At 27.9% G+C, this 15,259-nt stretch overlaps 1 protein-coding gene across 1 annotated transcript; it reads left to right on the top strand.

The window, feature by feature from the left end:
* The first annotated feature begins 427 nt into the window (after positions 1-427).
* Positions 428-8,024, top strand: LOC139425391 (kelch-like protein 31). The gene is made up of 5 exons (XM_087164285.1): positions 428-491; positions 3,570-3,722; positions 5,412-5,626; positions 6,724-6,924; positions 7,916-8,024. The coding sequence occupies exons 2-5, from the start codon at positions 3,621-3,623 to the stop codon at positions 7,962-7,964; spliced, it is 567 nt and encodes a 188-aa protein (XP_087020411.1). The 5' UTR covers positions 428-491; positions 3,570-3,620; the 3' UTR covers positions 7,965-8,024.
* The last annotated feature ends 7,235 nt before the right edge of the window (positions 8,025-15,259 follow it).

Below are 15,259 nucleotides of genomic sequence, written 5' to 3'. Positions count from 1 at the left end.
ATAAGAAGAAAAAAATTATTAAATCCAATGTTTAAATGTTATAATATCTCAAATTCTCAAAAGTGACTGAGGTCTACAGTCTATCAGATAAATATTCTCTTTTTTGCTATTAAAGCGGGGGGGAAACATAGCTTGAAATTATTAGTAATAATTTATATTGTTTTGTATGAGTCAATAAAAATTTCTGAAATAAATAAATTAATAATAATAATTGTAACAAGCGCTTTTACACGAAACGTTTTCAATTAATCTTTCCAAAAATTCCTCGATTTCGGTGATTTTCGCTGTCAAAGAAAATATAAAACATGCTGAAAGGACTTTAAAATTATAGTTCTGACGTCAAAGTTTCTATGACTATGACTACCATAAAATATATTATGATAACTTATTACTAGTATATAAGTTTGTTTATTACTATTATGATTATGCTTTTTATCGATGATGCTGAACATTGAACAATGACATAAAGATATCTTTGTATGCAATGAGATGTATGTTTCGTATTTGTTTTGACATCCTTAATTAATTACTCTAATTGTTTCCTGTGTAATTAATCTTCATTTATGTTATTCGTGTTTCTCAATTAAATTGCTAAATTTCTAATCCAAATACGTTTTTACACTAAAACGCGTTTTTTAAAAGCATTAATCAGTATGAAAATGTGTGTTAGTAAACAAACAAACAAACAAACATTAAATAAATAGATAAAACTATAATAGTGAACAGTAGAATTAAAAATGCAACTACATGCACTAAAAATTTTATTTGCTTCTACACTAAAAATTGTGGTAACTACACCAAGATTTTTAACAAACTAGTAAGTAAACTAAACTTTATTAAAATCATATTATTTTCTATCGAGCAAATATTTGACAGGTTATAGCTCCTCTTCAATTTAATATGCAATTATAAAAATATAAACATGTGTATTTATTTTTACAATTTTTCATCTTTTTCAAACCAGATTAAAATATTTACTTAGAAGAAATTTGGAAAAAACTGGTCGGATGCAGACACTTAAACGTAAGATTTAACTGTGGAAACAGCTGCCTTTAATGCAATAAATGATTTATTTATTTTTCAATTTATTTACCTAAATCTCACTAATATTTATCAATGTAGCTACAGTTAGGATCATTTTTAAAGATTTTCATAAAATGATGATATATTCATTGATAACATTGAACGGAATTTAAGTGCAATGGGAGCTGCATTAATAAAAGCTTCTAAATTTTTTGATATTTTGATGAAAAGCTTATTTTATTATCAACGTTGAAAAGAAGAAACCGGATTTGCCTCTTTAAAGTTAAATTCCGTATCCTTAATATTTTAGACCCAACGAGGAAATATGGATAAGTACCTCTTTCATGGTAACTTCAGGGTAAACTCTCCTACGCGAGAAACTTTTTCAGCAAAACTTTAAAAAGGAACATTAAAGAGAAAACTACGAAAACCTTCACGGTTAACTCAACGGTTAAAGAATCTTAACATGACAAATTGAAAATTGAATTTAATTAGCCAACCAGTAATAAATACATTTTTTAGAGAAAATTTAATACCGCCGCTTACATTCAAGCGTTAGCTTCTCATTAAGTTATTTAAAAAAAAAATTTACATATTCAAGAGTTTTTTCTTCTTATTATTAATGAAATTTGCTGAATTGATTAATGCACGGGATGCAGCGTAGACCTACCTCCTCGTGGTGCACCCTGGGCAACGTTCCAGTAACGGCAAAGTTATCTACAACTTCGGCATTTTATCCAATCACCCAGTGTCAGCAACATCTACAAGAACTGTGTCAAAAACAGAAACGTGTGATTCTTCAGTGGCTGCCGGGCCACTGCGGCCTCTTTGGAAACGAGCAAGCAGATACCCTGGCAAAAGGGCTCGAGGTTTCATTCTGTGAAGCTTTATTTAAAGCAAACTTTAAAAGGGCAATTCAGTGAACAAATAAATGACAGAGTAAAATCTAAGCGCTGGAAAGCTGAAGATCTTTTGAGGGTTCCTGGCAGTCCTCGTCGGCACGCTGTGGCCCAATTCCGTCCACTAACCGGACATGATTGCCTTGCAGATCACCGTCACCATATTCGGATCTTCTCAAGCCCTTACTGCCCCCTCTGTAACTCCAATATCCCTATGGATAGACACCACCTAGACCACTGTGTAGTCCTTAGGGGCGACTCCGAGACTGGGCTTTATTGGAAGGCCAGAGAACTTATGAGGCAATGACTTCGGTCAATTTATTGTTGTATCATCTTTGCTTCTGTTCCTGTTCATTAATTTTTTTTTTTGTCTTGCCATTAGAAATAAATAAAAATTAATGCATTTTTCTAATCTTTCAAGAAGATTTTTAGTCGGCTCAAACATCAATAGGCATGGGACATTCCAGACTTTTAGTGAAAAGTGTTCTTCAGAAAATGGTGTAAAATCTTATCATAATTTTGCCAGTCTCAAAAAAGCGCTAAATTGGAATCTTGCAGCTTGGATCCTGGTGCTGTCGATTTGTGAAATAAAAGTTCGTTTTTTTATTCCTGTTATTGGTAACAGGACAGCCCGATTCAGTTCACAAAAACCTATGTTTATTAATGTTATGATGTTGAGAGAACGTTGATAAAAAACAGCAATAAATAATGAAAATAATATTGGGAAGGGTCTTTTTTGAGGTATAATGTTTTGTGAAATGTTTTGTTTTCAGGATAAAATATTTTGTGAAGGAATCTTATTTACGATAATATTTTTTATGAAGCATGTGATAATGGTAATGTTGTGGTATTATTAATTCATTTTCTGTTCATTTATTTCTTATGCACAAAATAAGGTTTAACAGTTCAAAATAAATTATGGTTTTTCACTCTTAATTAATTACTGCTGGAGATACAGTTTCTTTTGTTTTCGATGTGTCCAATTGCGTTTTCATTCCTATTTATTAACTAATCAGTATTTATAGCTTGAACTCTAGTAAAATTTATTATTTCCAAACCAATAATTTTAGATTAAATGATTTAGAAACTGTTATCGGCTGTTGTAAGAATGTTGTTTTTAGGAATAAATTAAAGTTTACTATGAATCATAATATGGCTACATCGAGAATAAAAGAGATACGGAGTTGAACATTGGTAGTCGTAAACTAAAAAATTGAGTCAGCTGTCCAACGATGGTTATAACATATTATTTGTAATAAAGATGAAATTCTTTTTTGATTACTTTCACCCTTGTCTTCTAGTAAATTAAGTCTGCAAATAAAATAAAATAGTAAAGATAAAATATTTAAAAAATTCTCCTGTATTGAAACTGTTATTGCCAGACTTTTTAATGAAATTATAATGTGATTTTATGAGGAAAAATGTTGTTGTTTGAAAAAGGCTTTTGTCTTGCGTTGATAACTTGGAAAATTGTTTTAATGCTACGAAAATTTTCTATTAAATTAACATTCTTCTTCTAGATTTTAATTTTAATTTTTTATTTTAATAAAACGATACAGTAGGCTAAAGCAAATTTGGTAATAGTTTTTCCTTCACAAGCATAGCACAATACTATATCACTAAATTTAAAATTTCTAATTTTCACAGGTCAAAATAAAAGATGTGAAACCAGACGTGTTGAAAATTGTTCTGCATTACATGTACAGTAATAAACTTAATGCTAACTGCCAAAATATTGTTGATGTTTATAGTGTCGCTCGAAAACTTAAAATGAAACCTCTCATAGATCAGTGCATTCAAGTAAGGTATTTTATACATTCGTTTGTCTCTCAAAGATTGTTCACAATATCGAAACATATTTTATAGTATACGGAGTGTTTTACTGCCTGTGTGACAAACTCACAACGTGTGTTTTAAGGGTACTAAGACCTTGATGGGTCTGAAATGTTTGCGAGAGGGCGTTGCTGGTTTCATTCATTGGCCAGCTTGAGATGTGATAGGTTCTATCATGCCAAATAAAAGATTTTTCAGCATGGAACCGAGTTTATTCCACTAAAAACCTCGTTGGTAATATATTCGAGGTGAGAGACAATGCCAGAAATTTACCGTAATGTTATAATGTTCCGCCTATAAGGAGCAATTTGTTTGACTGCTTCTGGTCGGAATATGGATTTTCAAACACTTTTTGTAGCAGTTGGCCAGTGTAGTAAAAACATGTCATTATGATAATATCTATTACGCAAATGTGTTGCAGTTGTTGTTGATTTTAACGTTTTGTTCATTTTTTAACATTCCATGGCTCTTAAAAACCCCGAAAAATGGTGCTAGGTTAGGTTGAGGGCCATGATTGGATGATTTGCTACCTTTGGTCACAATAGTTGCTCGCGTAGATTAATAAACGTGAACTCTGCAATGGGTCAAAATAAATGAAAAATATTATTAATAGTATTTTAATAATTTATAGTTATGTTTACAGCATGTAGCATCGTTATCTTTTTCTGCGTTAAAGTTAAAATCTTCGAAACACAGCTCACTTTTAAACAACAATTTTTAAAATTTGCAGTTATTTGGATATAGGAAAAATGATTATTCATCATTGAAATTTCTTTAACATACAAAATCTACTGTTAATAAATTTTTGACTTCGAATAAAAAATAATTCTTTTTTCAAAAATATTTTTTTTCGGATTTTAGATTTTAGTACAAATATAATTCCGATAATCTAGCTGGTTTTTTAGTGACTATTAGACTGTTTTTTATAATTAAAAATACCAAAATATACTTTTGAGTTACTAATTAAAACGTCGGAAAAAAAATACGTAAAAGGGTCACCGGTGCCACATTTGAGTCAAAGGGCTAAACCTCGTGCAAGTTTGTCATATTGTTAAGGGAAAACCTTGTGCATGCATCTCTATTTCTCGTAATAAAATTAATTGTTAATTATACGTAGTATAAGTACAATGACATTATAGTCAGTTGTATCCTTGTACTGGATGAATAGTTTTCTTTAATTCTAATAAGTTGTGTAAATTTGAATAGATTTACAGACTTTTTATAGCTTAAATTTATTCGCGCATTTACGGGATATTTTTATTTTCTTATTTGCGGGCTGTTGCTGTTAAACTGATATTTTAAAAACTTGGTCTTAAAATCAACTCGATTCACTTTGATTTTCTGAATCAATTTTTTTCAAATGTTCTCAAATTTTACAGATTTATTTACTCCTTAGAATAAATCAGATCAAAACACATCGTTCCGCTTCTCAATTTTTAAAAAAAAATTTAATAAGATCAAATTTGTTTCAATGTTTTAACAAATTTTCATATGCAAAAACTAAAGTTAAACTTATTTTTATTGTACCTGCATCTATTTTCATTTTTGCTGACATTTTCAAACCAATTAATTCTTCTGAGTTGTGTTAGTTTCATCTGTTTATCAACTCTGTGTATGTATTTAAATGTATTTGACAATGAATTTTGGCATTTTCAGTTATTTCTTTCAGACAACGTAAGTGCATATATCTATATTTACGCTGCTGCTTGGGAATTGGAAATGATCGTTGAAAAGCACATAGCTTATAAAGAGATATTAAAAAATTTCGAAAAGTGTGCCAAGACAGAAGAATTTATGAACCTAAGCATTTCTCAAATTTGTGAGATCTTGATAGGGCTCTCGTTGGATTGGTTGGAGTCAAATATCAAAAGGTAATTCATAGGAAACTGTAATTCGAAACTTCATAACTAAAATATTTTAATAAAAAGAAAAACTCTTAATAAAACAAAAAATAAAATTTTAGCCTTTAATCAACTTGAAAATCAACTTTAAAAAAAAACACATCAAAATCTATTATAAATTTCTAAAATATTGTGCACTTCTTATAGTTATTTCTCCCAAGCTGAAAATTAAAAATTATATAGTCCCCTGAATTCGAGCACAAACTGTTTTAAAGCTGCGTTTTATAATTATAAAGTTTTAAAAGGTTTGAAAATGTTCACCTTTATTTGCTATTTAACTTGTAAAAACTAATATCTTTACCTTTAGATCAAGTTTTTGAACAGCTAGAGATTTTGTTTTCTTTTTTGATTATCCCTTTATTAAAAAAAAAGAATATAAAAACATTTTGATGATTCCTACTTTTCTAAAATTTTGACTTTTTATATAATATTTAATTCGTCTTAATATAATTTGAAACTTGAGCATTTTTAAGTTAATCGTATTTGGTGGTTAAGGTTTTAAGTAAATACGATAAATTTAATTTTAGTTGTTAATACACTGTAAAAAAAATTTCAGATCAAATTAAAGTATAAAGTATATTAAGTATATAAAGGCATTTCGGTGCATCATCCGTAAAATCCATTTTTACTGTAAAATTTTGGAGAAAAAATTCTTTTTACTTAGAGCGATTCAATGGTTTTACTGTAATTATTACTGTAAAAATTATGGTATGTTAATTTTTTTACTCTGTAACATTTTCCAGAACAAATGGATTGTATTGTAAAAAGTACATTGAGTACCAGTATTTTTATTGTAATTTGATCCAGAATTTTTTTCCGTGCACTCTTAAAGTTTTCTATCCATGTGTAACAACCACTTATGAATAAAGATATTAAAATAATTTAGTTAAAAATTTATATGTTTAACAGAATACATTAAGTCAAAATTTCGCATTTCAGAAGCAGTCTTATTGGTATTCAATTACATTGCATAAATGATTTTAGAGTGAAGCATATAATGCTAATCATCAAATTTTGTAATAAACAATATATGATTAAGAAAGAACATTAATATCGCCTTTTTACAGCTACTATGAAGTGTTCTTGACTGCTTTGAAATGGTTAGATAAAGATCAAATGAAACGAATTCGATATTCTCTTAACCTCTTTGCTTGTCTGCCTTTCACTAAAATGACCAAAAACGAAATCGTGAGATGTTTCAATCCACCTTTTGCTAAAAACATCGCTAAATTGCCACCCGTTAGAAATTTACTAATATCTGCTTTGCGGTAAGTATGTATGTAATTAATAAAAATTAAATATATTTCGTTACTCTTTTTTACCACATGCAAATTTAATTTTTATTATAAATTAAATTTATGCATAAAATAATCAAATTGCTGTTTCTGAAAAAAAATGCATCTTGCATTTAGAACTTTTGCTTAATTTTATTGCTTATCTTTAAAAAGCAAATGTTGTGTTCCTATTACTGCACTTTCTTATTACTTTTAGGCGAGATGATATACACCGAAGAGCCATTACATTATGACCACCTTGCTAATAACATGTAGGACCACCTTTAGCCCTCAAAACTGCTAGCATCCGCCAAACATTAGTGTTTTAAATTAAAAACGGTAATAATATTGATAACGGTACCCGTTTTTCTTTGTATACGAACATTATTGTTGTAAATTAAAAACGGTATTGATACGGTAATGATATATTTCCAAGGACATTAGCCACGCCATTTTGAATGTTGATGGTGATTCCTTAATTCGGTTTACACTCTACAATGCTGACACAAATGGGGATGTGGTTAAAATGTGCTTGTAAAATGGGGCATAGGTTAGAGATAGGGTTAGAATATAGTCCTCATCGGGATAGCTGTAAAAGATTTTATTGGTTTTTTACTTTGAACCCGTTTAACCCGCACAAGTTTGTGTTAGTTTCACTCAAAAAGTAACCTAGGACGGAGTATTTTTTCCCTATACTTGGTTCTTGGGTTTCTTTTTCTTTTAAAGTTCCTTAAAAATCATAAAGATAATAGTGTTATGATCACTGAATCTGTTACCTACTAACAAGAACGAGTTAGTTCATCGACTATGTCTGAAGAAAAAACAAACAAAAAGAACATAAAAACACCATTTTTATCTGAACTGGATATGCAATCAATTAAGTTACTAAATAAATTATCCGTTTATGCAATTACTTGTACTAAGGTCTGAATAAATATGAATAAAAAGAATTCTGTATCATAATCTGCTTCTTTTTCTTTTACAGGAAATGTTTGTCCCGTTGTGAAACAGTACTTGAATCGAATGAAGAATGAATTAGAAATCAAACTTGTTTTTAGCTTGGGAAAATAAATATAATTTTGATTTTTCTTCGATATGAAAGTGTATAATTTACATAGAAAAAAATAATTTTCCATTTTTGTTTGGGCTTAATTTTAAAAAAAGTGATTGATTAAAAACAGTGATTAATTAATGTAAATTTTTTATATAAAAAATTGAAATAAATTTCCAAAACGCTAAAAAAGTTTTGAAAAATATTTTCAGAACTAGATAATAAAAAATATTAAATCAAATAAATGGCTTCCCCTCTAACATCTAGTCAAAACCTATTAACAGTCAGACAATTTAATATTTGTTTAAAAATCATCCGAATTTAAATGCTTACTGATAAAGTAAATAAGTCTTTTTTCAATAACAATAGTCAACAAAATAATTTAGACAAAGTAAAAATATTATTCTTTGTAGATTTTTTTTCTGTACTCAGTTTCTTAGCTTTACACAAATTGAACCTTAATAAATAACATATTGAATAAATAAATAAACAAATGAGCTAAATAAATAACTCAGTTAATTACAAATTGATATAAAAATTAAATTCATTGCAGCCTCTCTAAACCCCCTAAAAAATGTATACTGTTATTTTCTGAAAAAAATTTTAATTAAAATATTTTACGCTTATATTTTTACATCGAATTGTCCTTTTATGATGGACTCTTTATCCACGTGTTTCAACTCTGAAAAAATTATATGATCATAGTATATGGTAAAATTTACATCATTGTTTCTGGCTCTATGGTAACGTTAAAAAGCTCAGTAATTTGGTTATGATTTTGGTTAAAGTTACTATAAGGTATGAGTTTATAACATGAGATAAAATTTGGTAAACAGTATAAAATTTGGTAGTTTTTTCATAATACTTTGCATTTTGTTTCGTATTTTTACTAAATGTGTGGTAATTAAACCTATAATTTTGAAAATCATAATTTCCCATAAATTGTTATCATATGACCGAAAAATCACCACATAAATGGTTTAAATACCGTATATTTTAGTTTTATTACCAGAATCATGTTTTTTTAAAAATAAAAAAAGGAAGAAAGAAAGAAAAACGGAAAAGAAATGTCGTTATTATACAGTAATTTTTTCCCCCTGAAGTTCTCTTTAATCTTATCATACATTTCAGAATTTCCTCTTTATCTGACAAATAAACTTATCTATTAATCTCGTCAATACTATCTATAGTGTTTAAGTAGTAAATAAGACTAAAAATGTCCTTTGGAATCAATATATAGATTGTTTTTTTTCTTTTTAATTACAAGTTTATTTTAAGGTAAAGTGACCATGAAATAAGATACAAAATGATGAAAGCACTGAGAATATCTAAGATGTCTATAAATATCCTTTCTAATCTTCAAGTTATTTTAGGATCGTAAAATATTTTTATATAATAGAAATAAAGAATATCTTAAATTGATATCACACTTGATGGCTATGCAAGCAAAGATTTTCATTTCTAGAAATTTTAAACGATATTATTCTTATGATTTTTTTTTTCTTCTTCTCAAAGTTAGATATTTACACTTCTTATTTCTTCTGAGTCTTTAGAACAAATAGGGTATTTCAATATAGATATGATTCACATGGGGGAAAATAGTAATAAAAATGGCAGTTATACATTTAATTTTACTTAACTGAATTGCAAACATATAAAACTGTACTAAAAATTTTAAGTTTTTTGCTGTAATTTTCTATTTATTTGTTAAAAAAATTGAACAAAAACATTATTTTATGCCGACTGCTTTTTAGCTTGTTTTATAAACGTTAGGTAAAGCAATCATACGTTGGCATAAATTATTCATACTCTAAAATTAAATCTATAAAAGTGCTTGTTTTGATGAACTCATAAAAAATAGTGTTCAAAAAAATAGTTGTAATATAAAATGCCATGTTGAAATGTAAAATGTCAATGTTAAACATATAAATAAACAATGAATTTTTAATAACTTCATAAAAAGTAGGATTATATAAACAAAAAAGTCATACAATAGTGTAAAATGGTCATGTTTAAGTAATCATGTTTAAAAGGTTGATATTTGCCTGCAATTTTCTGCAAAAATATTTAATTCAGCCTCATTTCTGGAAGATTATTCCCATTGTTGTAGAATTAAAGCATTTATAATGTCGAAGTAATCATAAAGATAAAAAAATTCAAAATAAAAAGTAATATTTTTAAAAACCACGTTTTTGTAGTGGAGAATAATAATTAAAAAAATATTTTGAAAAACGAAAAACGTGGGGCGCATGAAATACATAACAGTAATGTTATATTAGTGTGTGTATGTGTGCTCTGGAGAATATGTGTATGTATATCTGTAATTGTAATTGTATCTGAATGTGGAATATGTTTGTGTATATGCATATGTATGTGGATGTATATGTGGCTGTGCATGTGTATGAGTAAGAAAATGTGTATATGTATGTGTATATGTACTGTTATGTATTTCATGCGCCCCACGTTTTTCATTTTTCAATTTTTTTTTAATTATTATTCTCCACTACAAAAACGTGGTTTTTAAAAATATTACTTTTTATTTTGAATTTTTTTTAAATTATTATTTTTTTAATTTTGAATTTTTATTTTATATTTTTTAAAAATTATTGCTTTTCAATTATTATTCTTCACTACAAAAAACGTGGCTTTTAAAAATATTTATTTTTCTTAGTCAAGAGTAGTCAAGACTACTACAAGACCACTACTAAAATAATAGAACTTTCCTTTTAAATTAGGGATTCGCGATCGCAACGAACTATAGGGGGCGTTGTTGTATGAGACGCTTACCTGCGATTTCTATATGAACCGTCATTCAGTTACTCTGGAGACGTCGTTAATGTAGCGTGTAGCATTGCAACGTTCCTTCTTTAATGTGGCTTATTAAATTTAAAAAAGAAAAATGCTTGATATTCTTTCTTGTACAACCGAAAACAAAATGGTATCTCTTTTTATTAGAGAAGGAATATCCAAAACACATCGGAAAAATATTTGTACATTAACAGAAAAAAATATGTATATTCTTATAAGAGTTAAAACCTAATGACCGAGAAATAGTATTACTAAATTTAATGATATAACATGAAAGGCCCATTTAAACTTTACATTCTATAGTTTTAAGAATCATATTACTTCAAAAATTAAAATGAACAAAAAGTATACATAAGCTTCATAATTATATGAAATTTAATTTTGTAAACAAAGTTTTTTGACAACAATTTTTATCAAAAAATTTCAAGTTTCAATAAAAATCATTATTTAGAAACGAAGAAACGTAAAATAAAGAATGCTGACGAAGCAAAAACAAAAAACAATTCTTTTTTGTCGCCATTTTTAGTGCTACGAAAATTCGTCTTTGGGATTTGCCAAAAACAAAACAAGATGCAATTTTATTTTTTCAAGAGGGAAATATTTTACCGAAAAAACGAAAATGTACCAATTCCCACAACATGAAACTTTATCTTGGTAAAAGTACGTTTTGGAAATGTTATTTCATTTGGAATCTTATTTATCAGATTTCATATGGCGATATGATTGTTTTGAATCTATGCTAAACTCTATATCGGCTCATTTTCCACCGAAATCCGATCGACTATTTTGATTTTAAATAAAGTGTTTTATTTTATGAATTGGGTATACTATAGCCTACGTCACAGGTTGTGTTGTTCCTACTAAATTTAACCCATGAACGGCATTTTCTGCGAGCCTAACTTCAAGCCACAAATAAACAAACGAAGTGTTCGATCGTTTAAATAGCTGCTCGCCAGATTTTATTGCATTATAAAGAAAAGTTATTGAAACTAAATACAACTAAATAAACAACAACAACTAAAGCAAATAACAACAACTACTAATAACAATAACTAAATAAACAACAACTAAATTCCATTCGTTTAGCATTGCGTCATATGTTGTTCCTACTAAATCGAAGTAGTTGTGTTTTTTTCATATTATACCCAATTGTGCAAAAATTTTAAGTGTAGATTGGCGGCGCTTAAAAACCGCCAAATCTGTAGCGGCGGTGGCGTTAATATGTAAGTACCGAATTTTTATTCCATACTTTTCTGAATCATATTACTTCAAACATTGGAATATACAAGAAGTATACATAAACACATAATGTTATACCATTTAATTTTTCAAAAAAAGTATTTTGAGAACAATTTTTATCAAAAAATTATAAACTAAAAAACGGAAAATAAAGAATTCTTAGGATAAAAAAACGATTTTAAGAATTCTTTACATTGAAATAAAAACTTCCATATTGTTTCTTTTTTTATTATTCTTATAGTTCTTAATCAGACGTAAAAAACCATTCTGTAGAGAACCATCATCAAATGAAAAAAAATATTTACAAGCAAATTTTTTATTGTAAAAATCATTGCACTTACCTGATTTATAATTCCCGGAGAATTCCAAAATGATAAGTTCCTTGTTTGAAAACTTTATTCTCAAATAATAGATACATAGTTTATACCTTCATTACTTTTAGATAATATACTACACAGCAAAATTTTATAATTGATATGAATTTGAATATGTAGCTAAAAACAGAATAGCTGAATTCTAGTTGCACTTATTCTTTCAAAATTAAAAAAAAACTTACCAAGAAAACGATTTAAATTAATTAAGAATCAGCAGAAATGGCACTATTTCAAGTAACTTGGATAATTTTTTATTGTTGTTTTCCGAATTATATGGATACAAAAATATATACTATTCTATAACGAAGAAGAATATGCTATAACTATTACAATTCTGTATGTTCTGAATTCATATTTATTCACTGGAATGACGAAAGCAATGTTGACTTCACTTTAATTCGTAATGAATTGAAGACAGAAGAAATGCATTTTACCTTAATACACACATCTGTAACAGTATCCGAAATCGGAAGTCATCAGTTGCAAGTTTGTTGATAATAGAAATAAAAAATTATTGAGGAATTTTTCTTCAAATGTTTGGCATGTTCTGTTCCTGAAAGATTTACTAATATTCTGGAGATTTTTTTCAAGTTCTTCGTCCTTTTCCTTAGAGAAATCTTGTTTCTTATTTGCTGCTAAAAAATGGCGTCTGATTCAGTCAATGACTTTGATGGAACTAAATGAAAACGTGATAAATTAATGTCTGATATTTACAGGCTCCCGCTAGACGGCGTACTCGAGCGTTGCGATCGCGAATACAAAAAACTTTATAGAAAAACAATACCTTTACAACTTTCATTAGTTTTATGCTGATGACAGCCAAAACAATCTGGAAATGAATGAGGAAAAACTGGATCCTATCACGTGGTTTTTCAGCCAATAAAAATACTCCGACAATGAAAATCTTTTCACCTGATATGTAATACTAATTTGAAATAATGGAATCAACAAAAGACAATCTCGAAAATAATTTTTTTTTTTAAATTTTTATTTTATTTTACTTTGTTTGTCTTTTTTCTTTTCATTTTCATACATTGTCATCCAATTCTGAACTATGTGCCAAATTTGAAGTTTGTAGCTAGTCGGGAAGTTAGTTTAAAATCGATTACAAAATTCCACCCGGACAGACATACACGAAGACAAGTTTATATAAACGTGGTAATAATAAAATACAAGACATTTTATCCCCAAATCTAACTTTCTGATTATAAAATTTCAGTTCCTAAGTTTGGTTCTATAATTGTTGTATACAATAAAATTATTTTGTGTATTAGAAAAGCTTTTTTTCAGTCAAACAATATCGCAGAAACACTGATTCAAATTACTTATACTGTACGTAATTGAATCTAAGTTTACATCTTAACGAAAATTACGTATTTAAACTTTATTTGTACAACCACCTTCATATGAAACCACTTTCGTGTAAAAAAATAAAATGATATTTCGCGAAGAAAAAATTTCTTTCTTTTTTTAAGTTTTAAAAACATTTTGTGGGTCATTAAATGTTTTGTCATAATGTTTGAAATCATTCATAAGAATGAGGATGTTTTCGTCCGAAATCTATGTTGTTGTTTTTTTCGGGATGATTTTAAAATCATTAAAATCGAATGCAAAGTTGAGAAAAATAAGCATTTAACACTTTCTTTTAGTTTTTATACAAGTTTTTAAGGCCCCATAAGCAAGCTGCTCGAAACATTTGGGCTGTGTACGGGTACCATAGCTGAAAGGTATACCAATCTTGAGACGTAAATTTTGACCTCAAAGACGCACCTCGTTCTGACCGTCTAGTTGAGTTTAATGAAGAGCTTTATTTATATCAAACGAAAATATACGTCAAGCGACAATAACACTGGTGAGAAATAGAACGGTCCAACACTTTAAACCTTTTTTAAAAAATTTAAGAAACGGCGTAAACTGAATTGTCAATTCAATACTTTATTTTTAAAAGGAAAACAAAGCATTTTTTTAAATATTAAGATCCCAATTCTTGGACCGAATATTTGCTTAAACAAAACTGATTTTAAAAATTAGAATTTTTTGCCATAAAAGCTCCCCTACGAATTCTAACTTCCGTAATCGATGTTACATTTTAAAAATTGTAAAATTAAATGCTTTTCTCGTGAAGGAAATATTAATAATATTTAAGGTATTATAACATTAACGTGCAGGTAGCGTATGGTTTTATTTCGCTAATATCTAAAACATAACTCCAAACCAAATGTATCTAGTAATTTATAGAGTTGATAAGGGTTAGTGTTTCAAAGATATTCTTGATTAATTGTCTATGATAATCATATAAAATTTGAATACGTTAAATTTAATATTATTTTCTGAAAATTTAAGTTAAAAATACATATATCATTCAGTTTTAAAATTGTTTTTCCAAAAATAAGCAATTCTCATGTTTCACTAGGTTAACAACTATCTCCTAACAATGAAATAAGTTTTAGAGATAATATTTTAATCAATAAATTAAGAAAATAAAATCTAACCAATGAATTTCTAGTTTCAACTAGAGAAAAGTAGAGTGACTAACTCTGAATTACAACAAGGAAAAAAAGGATAAATTATTTTAACGACGGCATAAAAATATTTATTGTTTATGTAAGCACAGGATTATTTGCGAAAAATCATTGTCCAATTATTACTTTAACGCATGATTATTTTCTTTTAGAAAAAAATAATTCTAAGGTTAGACTAATGTTAAATTTTGTACAAACGTTTCGGGAAACGTAATGATAAATGTTAACTTTGATACATTTTAAAATAGGGACATTTTAATAACTTTTTTTCCACAACAGAACCACTTAAATATTTAATAAAATCCAACGATTATTGTTTCATGCGGTATAAATCA

The sequence above is a fragment of the Parasteatoda tepidariorum genome, chromosome 1, assembly GCF_982258835.1.
Source record: "Parasteatoda tepidariorum strain Cologne lab strain chromosome 1, Ptep-v5.0, whole genome shotgun sequence".
Classification (NCBI taxonomy): domain Eukaryota; kingdom Metazoa; phylum Arthropoda; class Arachnida; order Araneae; family Theridiidae; genus Parasteatoda; species Parasteatoda tepidariorum.
The sequence above is the reverse complement of the archived record's forward strand: the minus strand, read 5'-3'. Positions and strand labels throughout refer to the sequence as shown.

Coding starts and splice junctions, on each gene's coding strand:
- LOC139425391 (XM_087164285.1), top strand. CDS start 3,621: ATGTACAGTAATAAACTTAATGCTAACTGCCAAAATATTGTTGATGTT. Junction 3,723..5,411: donor TCATAGATCAGTGCATTCAA/GTAAGGTATTTT, acceptor TGGCATTTTCAG/TTATTTCTTTCAGACAACGT. Junction 6,925..7,915: donor TTACTAATATCTGCTTTGCG/GTAAGTATGTAT, acceptor TTTCTTTTACAG/GAAATGTTTGTCCCGTTGTG.